Raw genomic sequence first — 12,812 nt, forward strand, 5'->3', positions numbered from 1 at the left:
AATTACTGTTAAAACTACCATTGCATGGCTATTTGAAAATAAGGGTATGTTGCAATGGAAATGTGTTTTCGCCCACTTTTAGAGAAATTGCTGTAATTTTAATGAAATCATAGCTCAGATTTTTGGCTAATTTGTGTATTTCTCCATAGCCTGGAGCACGGAGAGCTGTAAATGGAGCAGATGAGAAGTTTGGCAGCAAAGAGTCGAAGCCAGCCACACTGGACCCTGTCTCCTGTATAAGTGAGCACAGTCTCTGTCTATAAATACACAGGGTTTACTTCTTCATTCAAACTCTGTATACTGCTCTCTGCTGGCCATTGTGATAACTCTTACATTGCTGGGAGACAAGCAGTAACATCATGCACATATTTCTTTGAGTGGGAACAGGGTCATAAACATGCAAAAATGTTGATAAGAAATACTTTACACTTTTTAATAAACCAAATCAAAACATAAAAAAAAAAAGTTAAGAAAAGAGCAACTTTGACATTTTGACAGTAAGTGCTTTTGCTTTCCATGAGAAAAAATGGGAAATAGGGTTATGATATGACTAAAAACATATTTTTTTATCATGCATGTCTTGTGCATCGTCCCCTGCATACTTCCGTTTACATGCCATCTTTCCCTCTGCTCATCCATCCCTCAGGCACGGCTGATCTACACCAGATGTTCCCTACGCCTCCATCTTTAGAGCAGCACAACATGGGTTACTCTCCCATGAACAAAGAGTATGGATGTATGGAGCCAGGCTCTGGCCTCAACACTCTAGATGGCCCTACTGCTCTGTGTGGTCAGTTTAAAATTGAGGTGGAGGAGAGTTTCTGCAGCCCCAAACCTTCTGAAATCAAGGTGAGACGAGTATGAAGACTGCTTCGCCATGTTCTAACCATGTGCAGTGCTGAACGTATCCAGTGCCAAGTCTTCATTGACAGCGAAGTACTTTGAAGAGCAACACAACTACAGCCAATCAGAATGCACTTTTTTGATATGAGTTTTTTTTTTCTTTTTTTTTCTAGTTAAATGTATGACCTCTAAACTTGTTGAAATTAGCTTGCATGCATTTAATTAAGTACTTTAATTCATTTGTTCATTTTTTTATTGAGTTGCTATAGAACTGGAATGACTGGAACAGCAAATTGAATATGGTTTTCTCTCTCTCTACCCAGGACTTCTCATTTGTGTACAAGCCTGACTTGTGTCAGCCGTTTGTGGGCTGTTCCATGTTTGCCCCCCTGAAGTCTTTGCCCAGTCAGTGCCTGCCCCCTATCAAACTGCCTGATGAGTGTGTTTACAGGCCAAGCTGGACAGTGGGAAAACTAGAACTACTCAACTCTGTACCTGCTATGACCATTTTCAGCAAGGATGGGTAAGTTTCACATTTGGGGTGAAATATACTTAACCTACTTTATGAACCACATATATCTTTACTTTTGTATGCACTCAGAGGGTCTCACAAAGAAATGTCTGGGCCATATTTCCCCCCTGAATTCAAAATGAAGATGATAAAATAAAATGTATTGTGCAATTAAGATTTTGTTCATTCCCACAGTAAAGCACAAAGCCTTGCTAAATTCTCATTCAGCCATTTATTTGTCTTTAATTGTCATAAATGATGGCACAATGAAAAAAAAGTTTTTTTTCTGTGAAATGTCTTTCCATTTAGATTTTTGGGGTAAAATATAATTTTCTGCAAGATTCACTGTATGTACAAACTAATGCTCTGTGGAATCAGTTGCACCCACACACCTTTTGTTTTTTAGTAATGGTGAATAAAGAATAAAAGCAAAGAACAGGTGTTAACGCGGGTAATTAGCCTGTCAAATCCATCTGCTGCCACTGTCCTTTTATTCTCTTATATTTAGAAGCTGCTTATCTCAGAGCTTCTTTATTGTCTACACTCAAGCTACTCTTTCTCGTGGACTGGTTGATTTGAATAGATAGTATTAGCTCAGATGACCACATCTGACTGTTATTCACGTGGTTTTAATTCATAATCAAGTGATGTTATGAACCTGTGTCAGGGTCAACTTCAGAAACACTTTCCTTCTGTAAGTCTAAAGTTAGACTTGAGTTATGCTGCTTGTATTGTCTCTATACTGCTGCTATATCAAAAGAGATGAAAAAAAGAATCTCAGACAGCAAAAAGAACACACTCTTCTTAAACATTATTTTTGATTTCGGTAGAAATTCAGTGAAATCGAGAGAGGAGGGGGGTGTTGTGAATGGTCGATGACAGGGTGATAGGTCTGGTCGTAAAGTCCACATTTGTTTAAGTCAGTCCAAAAGCCCTTTATGAGCTGGTTAGTTACCTTTTATAACCCACAGCAGCTGGGGGATTGGGCCACGACTTCAAATAGGGACCTTCAAACACCTGCCTGTTTTTAAAGGCCACACTCGGCATTCTCACACTGGCGCACATACATACGGTCCATGTGGCACAAGATGTGCTTTCATTTCTTGCACAGCTGCCTGTTGGACCGTCTGCCTAAAAATAGTTTCTCACTTCCTCCCCCCTTGAGGTCTTCTTAGGATACAAGTACAGTAATGCAGCTCATGATATATGTCCACTCTGTAATACTCATAATGTATGGTAGTGAGAATAGATGAGATGTTATAAATGTTGGTTATTTGTTGTAGGGTTTGACTTTTAACCTTTTTTTGACAATTAACCTCTTGTCTTTTTTCTGCTTTTTGCACTCTAGTGAATGCAATGCTTTGGAACAAGAGTACATCCAGACGTATACCCCTCAGACCCACACGCCATTCTTGTCCAACAGCGCTCCGCCCAGCAACAGCGGCACAAGCATCCTACCATCCCCTGCCACACCTCGCTTCTCAGCTCCCACCCCTCGTACCCCAAGGACACCCAGGACCCCCAGAGGCCCAGCTAGTGTGCAAGGTTCTCTCAAATATGAGAACTCGGACCTGTACTCGCCAGCCTCTACGCCCTCCACCTGCAGGCCGCTCAACTCTGTCGAGCCTGCAACGGTTCCCTCCATCCCCGAAGCCCACAGCCTATACGTCAACCTCATCCTGTCGGAGTCGGTCATGAACCTGTTCAAGGACTGCAACTTCGACAGCTGCTGTATCTGCGTCTGCAACATGAACATCAAAGGTGCTGACGTGGGCATTTACATCAACGACCCAAACATGGAGGCCCAGTATCCCTGTGGGTGTGGCTTCAGCGCTGTCGTCAATCGGCGCTACGGTAATGGCTCTGGCCTTTTTCTGGAAGATGAGCTGGATGTCATTGGACGGGGTTCAGACGTGAGCCAGGAGGTGGAGAAGCGCTTTGAGGTGATACGGAGCACGTCGCTGGAGAAGACAGGGGGTGGAGGCAAGGATCGAGTCCCGGACGAGCTTCTCTCTCTCCTGCAGGATCAGTGCACTAATCCCTTCTCCCCTATGCTGGCTTTGGACCCTGAGGGTCTGTCTTGCCAAGGGCCAGGGGGCACCACTGTACCACCATGTGTGCGTGTGGAGGAAAGGGACTTCCACAATGACTGTTACCTGGCTCTAGAACATGGGCGGCAATTCATGGATAACATGTCCGGTGGGAAGGTAGATGAGACGCTGGTGAAGAGCACGTGTTTGCACCATTGGGCCAAACACAGCGGTGAGTAATTAGCACATATTCGCCATTTGTTCACACTTCATTTCTATTTACAACAAAAATCAATACTCCTCATTAAGCTTAATTACCACAGATAGGATCATAAAAGAATGAATGCATTCATATTTACAAAAGAAGATATTTATTTATTTATTATTTACTTTTAGGGCAGGGTTTAGGTTATCGTGTTAACGCATTAATTGACACAGTTTTTTATTATTATGAAAGTCTGTTGCTAACTGGCTCTGAAAACACATACAAACAAATCATGGGTCACAGGAGGGGATGCTGCCAATCAAATTATTTAGGCTAAGCATCAGCATTCACAAACATCTGTCCACTGTTATTTTTAACAGAAAAGTATGCAACGAGCTTGTAATCATGACTTAAGTTGGAAATAGGAAGTTTCCAATAACACGTGAAGACAGCAGAGAAGCGCTCTCGCTCAACACAGTGGAGTGAATCGTTATGTTAACTTTGTGGTTTGTTATTTTGAGTCATATGGGACACGGTAACACACTTTTGCTGCTCAGAAATATTCCCTTCAATCATGCAGCATGTATGAGAAGATCTGCGATCCGGCACGGTTAGCGCTCACACTCACTGATCTGTATATAACCGAACCGCGCTCTTTTCCACCTCTTCTAACCGAGACAGGCACTGCTAAACGGAATGATCACACTAGTCAAATGAACCAGGCTTTGGGGTTAAGACTGCTTAGTGTGAGCACACCCTAATTATTCTCCCGCATCCCACACACTCGAGTCTAAACCCGCACATCAAGTGTTGTCCCGTGCCGCACTCTGCTGCGATGGATCCCGCGTATGTGGAGGTTTTTAATAGGAAGGTGGCTGTTACAATGTTATGATCGAGTCTCTTGTTATGTCCCGGCAGTGACAAATGGCTTATTTTATGTTTAATTTAATTCAATCAATGTTATAAGTTGAGACTCAGGCTACAATAAATATTTTAATACTGCTGTAAAAAGCACATTTTTTGTTTAAAGTGTTTGCAAACAAATTATTACACTTTTGTTCATTTAGCAGTAAGCCTACTTTAACCCTCTGGAGTCTAAGGGTATTTTTGGGGCCTTGAGAAGTTTTGTCATGCCCTGACATTTGTGCTTTTTTCAGTTTCTTATAAATATCTAAATGGGTAAAGTCTAATATCACTGTAATCAGCACAAACTGGGCTATAATAATATGTGAAACCCATGCATGTACATGATTGTATTTTTGAGAAAAAAAATGTTATGCATGGTTAGTGAAAAACTAAAAATGTTAAATCACTTGAATAAGGGAATAAAACACATACATAAAATTGGTTGCCGGAAAAGTTGAGAACTGGAGCTTGTAGCCTAGAATTTTTCTTTCTGAATGATGTGAAAATCATCTTGTTTACTCACTCACAGAAAACAATATATTGATTTAAATTTTCTAAAACACTTTTTGTTGGTAAAAGTCATATGCGAGTAGGCGTCAACTATCATGAATATCATTGTGATTTACACCTGAGAAGACAAAGGCCTGCATAATGAGCTGCATAATGAGCCTCTCATTCAACTGTGCCACTGTGAGGGAGGACTTACAAGAAAGAGAACAAAATAAAAGTATATAATTTTATGTTTGTAGTTTATTAAGAATATATTTAATTATCCCACAACATAATTTAATATCCACTTGGGGGAGCAGTTAAACAGTTTATTAGGAACAATCAAAGCTGACTTTCAAATTTTTTGGCATCCTTTCTCTAGTCACACAATCCTTCAGAAATCCTTTTAACAATCTTATTTTCTACCAAAAAAAAAAAAAAAAAAACATTTATCATCATCATCATCATCATCATTATTATTATTATTATTAATGTTGAAAAGAGCTGATAATATTTTTCAGGTTTTTTTAGGGGGAATAAATCGAAAGAACTGCATTGTTTTTACATTTGTTAGAGTTATCTCTATTTGTCACATTTATATTATTTACATCAAGCTTTTGAATGGTATAGTATTGTATATTGTTATTGAAACTTCATAATGTTTCACTTGATTATACATTTAGTCAGGAATTATAGTTTGGAAAAAGTATTTGGAAAAAGTCTAACTAGTAAAATGTTTACACGTTATGTGAAAACTAGTACAAATAAATAAAGAGAGACTTACTCTGTTTATGATCTCTGCTGAATAAAGTGCTTCATTCTTTTTTCTGAGGAAATCCATTTCTCAAATCCTCAACCACATCACATCTTTTTGGGGTGAATTATGTCTTAGTCCTCTCATCGCGAAGCAAACAGTAAAATAAAATAAAAACTTGAAGAACAGTCTCGCTGCTTTTTCTTCTGTGTGGGCGTATGCAAGCCGCGCGCTTCAGTTTGAATCTGAATAGCGCGTTTAGCGCGGGGGCGTGGTCACATTAGATATAATGAGCGGAGATATGAAAAACAGACATTGCGTTGTTTTCATATGGATTACTTTATCTCAGAATATTTGTTTTCGGCAGCACTGGTTTAGTTTAAAAGTAGACATTCCAGGCTTTCTATAGATATCTCTCTCATGTCTCTTCGTTGAGTATTCACGGAGTTACAGTTCATTTTAATGAAATGTTTGTACATGACGATCAGCGGAGACAAAGACTGTAGACAGCGCACCTTGTTTGTTATCTTTATTTTATAAGTGCACAAAGGTTTTTTGTTATTATGTCTGTATCCAAAAAAAACTAGACCCTTTACAGATTCGATTGATGTATTGCTCTTATCTGTACGATTAAAACTGAGAGTGTAATTTAAGTTCTTTTCGGGGTTATCAGGTGAAAATGACTCAAAACGCATATATGCGTTAATCGACTCGAAAGGGTTAAATGAAAAATGTGCATAATAGAATACTTTTGAATGCATTATTAGTTTTGTGCAAAACAATGCGTTTAATTGCTATTAATCGCAGACAATAATGCGATACCGATTGCTAGGTTGGACCACACCGATATGATTAATTAACCGATACTTTTTAAAATTGATTTTGAATGAAAAAAGTACTAAATCATACATTGTAAATGAATAAAAATATTAAAATTAAATACTAATGATATATGTTACCCTGGACCACCAAACCAGTCTTAAGTGTCAATTTTTTAAAAATGAGATTTATACAAAATCTGAAATCTGAATAAATAAGCTTTCCATTGATGTATGGATTGTTAGGAGGACAATATTTGGCTGAGATGCAACTATTTGAAAATCTGGAATCTGAAGGAAGAAAAAAAAATCTAAATACTGAGCCTTTTGAATTTGCCCAAATGAACTCTTAGCAATGTATATTACTAATCAAAAATTAACTTTTAATATGTTTACAGTAGAAAATTGACCAAATATATTCATGGAACACGATGTTTACTTAATATCCTAATGATTTTTGGCATAAAAGAAAAATCGATAATTTTGACCCATACAATGTTTTTTTGGCTATTGCTAAAATTATACCCCAGTGACTTAAGACAGGTTTTGTGGTCCAGGGTCACATATTGATTATAAAGTTCATAGTTCATTAACTAATATTAACAGTATTGTTAATGTACACAGGCCAAAGCACTGAAATAAAATATATTTTATGCATACTCACACTTTATTTGCTTCTATTTTAGAACACTTGATGATTATCTAATCAAAATAACAAAATATGGCAGTTGCACAAATGGACAAAATGTGCAGCACTGCTTCGTATATAGGACAATCACAGGTATCACACACACCAGAGGTGTTGCATTCAATTCAAGCAGCAGCCCAAAACGGTTTATTTAATCACCAAATGGGCAAAAGAGCACTTCAGGAATTAACAAAGTAGCATTGAGTTTGAAATTCAGTTTTTGAAACAAACAAAAAAACTATCTGTAGCTCTCTATATGAAGCAAACAGACTTTATTAGTGCCACAGAAAGGTAATATTTTCACTGAAAAAAATGCACAATACACAGCCTAGGTTACATACATTAACAGTGATTTGGGATGAACATAATGTAATTTAATGTAAAACTATGAGTGGCGCTGCAGGATTCCTTTCAGCTGTATTCATATTAGTGTGCTTTCTCACATCACTAGATGTAAATATGCAATTTCGCTGGGTAACAAATGCATTAAAGTAACCAGCTGGATAGAAACTAATGCAAATAGATAGGAACAATCATGACATTAAGTACTTGCGTGTGTTTTGGTCACATTGTTTTAACCTGTTTGAGGTGCTGCTAATGTTAGCTCCCTCTCACCCTGGACAGCAAACTACTGCTGTTCTTTCTCCTCTAATGCAGAATCTAGTCAACAAATGATTTAATGATAAGAAAACATGCATTATAGTATACTGTATACACACCATTTCGTTGTGTCTAAGTATTCCACTTGTCACAAGTCTCACGTGTCAAAACAAACCGCATGAAGTGTCAATTATTTTGCCTCTAGAGGCCGTTCTCGTACTGTATAATGACAGCGGACCCTTCTCACCCGCTCTTGCACGGACACAACCTGGCCTAGGTTTTTGCCGATAGTTCCAGCAATGGACTATCGGTGCTGATTAATCAGTCAAAATCTATTATATGTGGTAATAAATCTTGAATATTGATACATTTGAATGTATATATTAAACACCCTTTTTATCTCTCTCTGTCTCTATAGCAGTGGATGTGAGCGGGCTGTGCTCTCAGGATGTGTTGAGAGTTCTCCTCTTTCTTCAGCCTGTTCTTCAGGATGCCATCCAGAAGAAGAGGACTGTTCGCTCATGGGGAGTCCAGGGGCCTCTCACATGGCAGCAGTTTCACAAGATGGCTGGAAGAGGGTCTTATGGTGAGCAGCAAGGGCAGTTGTTGAGCAAAAAGATGATCAAAAAATGATCGAAATTACACATTAACAAAAGTGGACTTTGAAATTGATGCCAGGGGCTACCTCGATACCACTCACCTCTTAACTTTCACTCAATTAACTTCTTTGCTCTTCTCTAGGCACCGATGAGTCTCCGGAGCCGCTGCCCATTCCTACCTTCTTGGTTGGGTATGAGTATGACTTTGTTGTGCTGTCTCCCTTCGGCCTGCCATACTGGGAGAAGCTACTGCTGGATCCCTTTGGCTCCCAGAGAGATGTGGGTTATCTGGTCCTCTGCCCGGACAGTGATGCTCTCCTCTCTGGAGCCAAGAGCTTCTTCAGAGAGTTGACAGTGGTCTATGAGGTGAGAGATTATGTCAATGGTTAGTTTTCCAAAAGGAATTTTGTCTCACATGTTCCACCGTACTTTTCAACACCGAAGTAAGCTATTTCCTGTGAATGGGAGAGACTCCTTATTCATTAGCCATAAGGGTAAATAACTAGAAGAATGCAGCAAACAGCAAACCAGTGTGCTCATGATTACAACAATAATTAAAAAAATTATGATAAATGCCAACATCAAGCAGCATAACTGAATGTTGTTGTACGGCCAAAAATAACTGTGTAAATGTAAATCAATGAAGTGGTTGACACTGGAAGCCTTGATAATGTAAGTAAAAAATAAGGTGTATATATACAGTAAATACATGCTGCACACTTTTTTTCCAGATATGTACCAAAATGGATAGTTAATGATTTTATGTCGCCTGCACTTTTTTAAAAAAATTTTCTGGCTTTTCTGTGCTGCTTTCTGATTGGTCTTTTTTTGTTTCTGCCCAACAGTCTTGTAAGCTTGGTCAGCATCGACCAATCTCCAAAGTGCATGCTGATGGCATTGTTAGGGTGGGTGGAGCTGCTGCCAATAAGCTCTCAGAGCAGCCAGTCAGTGATTGGTTCCTGAAAGCAGCTGGTGGTAGCAGTGATGCGTTTGCCAAGCTGAAGCTGTTTGCCCAAGTCTGCAGACATGACCTCGGTAAGACCCATGTCTCTCTTTCTCGGTTGTCCCTGCTGTCATGGAAATATATCAAAGAGTATAAGAGTCTCACTAATCTTCATCTTGTTCCCTTTTTCTTTAGCGCCATACCTCGCTACACAGCCATTGGACAGCACTCTCTTCAATCAGCCAACCCCTGTCCCTTCCTCCACCCAGTCATCTTCCTTGCAATCCTCAGGCTCCACCTTATCCAACTCCCACACCTCAATGGCCTCCGGAGGCTCCGCCCTCAACAACAACAGTGCTGCCAGCAACAGTGGCTCAGGCCTTCCAGGCAACACCAATAATACCCCCTCCTCCTCAGGCCCCCAGGGCAGCAGCATCCAGTCTGCCAAGCCCAGCTCGTTCCCTCCCTTTGGAGGCATTGGAGTCCAAGGTAACAGCTCCCAGTCTGGGGCTTTGGGCCAGCAGGCTGTCACCCAGAACTCAAGCCTCTCTGGAGACAATTCAGCCGACAGCAGCCAGACTCAGGGGCCATCTGAACCACCAGAGAGGTACATAATGTATTTGTTGCCTTTTCCTGTATTAATTATGTATAATTTTAAGTTGGCAAAATGTGATGTAACGCGTAAAAATTTTTAAATACTCTGCCTCATCAGGTTTGGGTTAAAAGCACATTAAAGTCCTTTTCTTTCCCCTTTTTCATCAGCACTATGGGGAGAGAAAAGGTCGGAGTTCCTACAGACGGAGATTCCCATGCCATCACCTACCCACCTGCCATTATGATTTATATTGTGGACCCTTTCTCATATGAGGAGGCGGAGCCAGGGGTGTCACAATCTAGCATGTGGACTCTGGGACTCCTTCGCTGCTACCTGGAGATGCTGCAGGACCTTCCAGCTCACGTCCGCAACTCTGTGTTTGTACAGGTAGGTACAACAGCTGATACATTGCATCCTTTACAGTGGACACATCTTTAAAAGTCAGTTTAACATTTCAGGGTGATGTTCACATGCATATGAATGGAAGCCAATGCAGCAAAATGTCTAGTGCAGTGGTTCTTAACTAGCTCGACCCAAGATGACTTGAAATAAGACAAAACAAGCATTAAAATATGCTAAAAAAAATAAATGATAATAATTATTTGAAGATCCAAGGTTCCCATTGTCTTTAACCTGGATATGACAAATACTAATTTTAAAAGTCATTAATCAAGTAATTAATTAAATATTTAAAATTCCATGGGAAAAAAATTTAATTTTTCGGGTTTTGAATTGCAAGTACAAAACAAATAAAAACCAGTCTTATCCATTAAATTATGAACAACTGGAAAAGTCGGGTAAATTCATTGGTTAATGAGAGTCATAACCATGGAAAACATTTAGCTCTCAAAACTCCTGAAATCCTGCAGTTAAATATATGAAACTAGGAGTTTTGGGTGAATATTGTTGTGAATAGTGGGGGGCCTAGAAGTCAAAAGGTTGAGAGCCACTGATCTACTGTGACTTAATTTCCTCTGGGTTCAAATAGACACCTATAGGAAAGAGCAGCAGACATGATGTAAAGACAATAGTAAAACAAATCACTGTTTTACAACTGTTCACTTGGTGTTTTAGATTGTTCCCTGTCAGTACTTGCTCCAGCCTGTGAAGAATGAAGAGAGGTACCTCTACTCCCAGCACCTCAAGTCTCTGGCCTTCTCCGTGTTCACCCAGTGCAGAAGACCTCTCCCAATCTCCACCAATGTGAAATCACTGACGGGTTTCGGCCCCGGCCTCGCCCTCGACACTTCCCTCAGGAACCCAGATGTGAGTGAGGGTTCAGCAGATTGATTGGTTGGCAAATTCAAAAGCAGTTGCCTTTTGTATAGAAATTGGTAGTTCGACAGTCTCCAAAGTATATTAAGTATTAAAAATAATAATATACATTAGCATTGCTGAAGCTCTGCCATGTTGAAGTGCCAGTCCCTAGTGCCAACAGTGTAAAAATGAACACCCTTTTTTGAGGCTCCAAGAGCCCATACTTCTGACCTCCTCCATAGAGCTTCCGCCCTGGCAGCCCATTCAGGCTCTTTAATGGCTCTCAATGCTGTATGAGAACTCAGTGACGTGTGGAGACTGTTATACTGACCTCCCTGTCCTGGAACAAAACCAAAGGGGAACTCGCACAACCCAACAGTTCTCTTTCCATTATCTGCTTGGGCAGCTCCGTGAGACCTCCCTAATGGGATCCAGCTTGCATGTTTTGGCAGAGGAATCCAAAAGCTCAACTTGCTCTCCTTTCTTCACAGAACTATTTGTAGAATCCAATTCTCTCACTATGCTCACTAGCACTGTTTCTCCCACCCCACTTCCTTACAAAGGAAATGTGACTACTGTGTGGGGATTATTGATTTCATAAGAGAGGAAAAGGTTATGTTGATATGCCCAGGTATGGTCACCATTAGGCTGAGGTTGATGGTTTGACCTTAGCCCTTCATTTTTGTCCTCTTGTCCTGATATTTGCTGTTTTTATGGAAAAAGTGACAAGTTCTGACGCTATTTTTCTATTTTAAGACATATGACTTTCTTGCCACAGAGACCGGAGTGTCTGCGATTTTACACGCCACCCTTCATCCTGGCTCCAACAAAAGACAAGCAAACGGAGCTGGGTGAGACCTTCGGAGAGGCATCTCAGAAGTATAACGTCCTGTTTGTGGGCTACTGCCTGTCACATGATCAAAGATGGCTGTTGGCTACCTGTACGGACCTGTACGGAGAGCTGCTGGAAACCTGTATCATCAGCATAGACGTACCCAACAGGTGAACTAGCCAAAGGTTTTCACTTTCATAATTACAGGTGGTGCATAATTTATGCAGAATTAATTATTCACTCAACACATCAGACAATTTTAATATTTGGAACTGTTATAACCACCATAGCCATGACAAGTGAAAGACCTGACACGTTTGTAACACTTTTACTTTCATCTCAATGATGTACCTTTAAATGTTATACAAATTTACACATTTAGCTAGTTTATAATTTAATTAAGGATGTCCAAAAAACATTTGAAGATTTTGTGACTAGAGGTTTTAAATATGTTCTTTTTTTGTTATCTCAGAGCAAGAAGGAAAAAGGGATCTGCCCGGAAGCTGGGCTTGCATAAGCTCTGGGATTGGTGTCTGGGTTTGGTTCAGATGACATCATTGCCATGGAGAGTGGTGATTGGCCGGCTTGGACGAATAGGGCATGGAGAGTTGCGAGGTAATGCCGATATAAATGTTTTTTTTAGGCCTTTAACCTTGACAATACTCACAATAGAGCTTTGACAAGTTTATTATTGCTTTTATAAAATGATTGCTACATAAATGTTATTTATAATATTAAGGGA

The 12,812-nt window shown here is 39.9% G+C and overlaps 1 protein-coding gene across 2 annotated transcripts in view; it reads left to right on the forward strand.

Moving 5' to 3' along the window:
* Nucleotides 1-12,812, forward strand: part of LOC128021145 (mediator of RNA polymerase II transcription subunit 13-like) — an 80,825-nt gene that overhangs the window by 62,875 nt on the left and 5,138 nt on the right. For both annotated transcript variants that reach the window (XM_052608134.1, XM_052608133.1), the window contains 12 exons: nucleotides 150-240; nucleotides 647-849; nucleotides 1,167-1,366; nucleotides 2,703-3,616; nucleotides 8,263-8,430; nucleotides 8,586-8,809; nucleotides 9,289-9,478; nucleotides 9,582-9,993; nucleotides 10,149-10,368; nucleotides 11,056-11,247; nucleotides 12,017-12,240; nucleotides 12,543-12,685. In XM_052608134.1, coding sequence (XP_052464094.1) covers nucleotides 150-240; nucleotides 647-849; nucleotides 1,167-1,366; nucleotides 2,703-3,616; nucleotides 8,263-8,430; nucleotides 8,586-8,809; nucleotides 9,289-9,478; nucleotides 9,582-9,993; nucleotides 10,149-10,368; nucleotides 11,056-11,247; nucleotides 12,017-12,240; nucleotides 12,543-12,685 — 3,181 coding nt within the window. The remainder of the gene's footprint in view (nucleotides 1-149; nucleotides 241-646; nucleotides 850-1,166; nucleotides 1,367-2,702; nucleotides 3,617-8,262; nucleotides 8,431-8,585; nucleotides 8,810-9,288; nucleotides 9,479-9,581; nucleotides 9,994-10,148; nucleotides 10,369-11,055; nucleotides 11,248-12,016; nucleotides 12,241-12,542; nucleotides 12,686-12,812) is intronic.

Source organism: Carassius gibelio, chromosome A10 (assembly GCF_023724105.1).
Source record: "Carassius gibelio isolate Cgi1373 ecotype wild population from Czech Republic chromosome A10, carGib1.2-hapl.c, whole genome shotgun sequence".
In the NCBI taxonomy this organism is placed as follows: Eukaryota; Metazoa; Chordata; class Actinopteri; order Cypriniformes; family Cyprinidae; genus Carassius; species Carassius gibelio.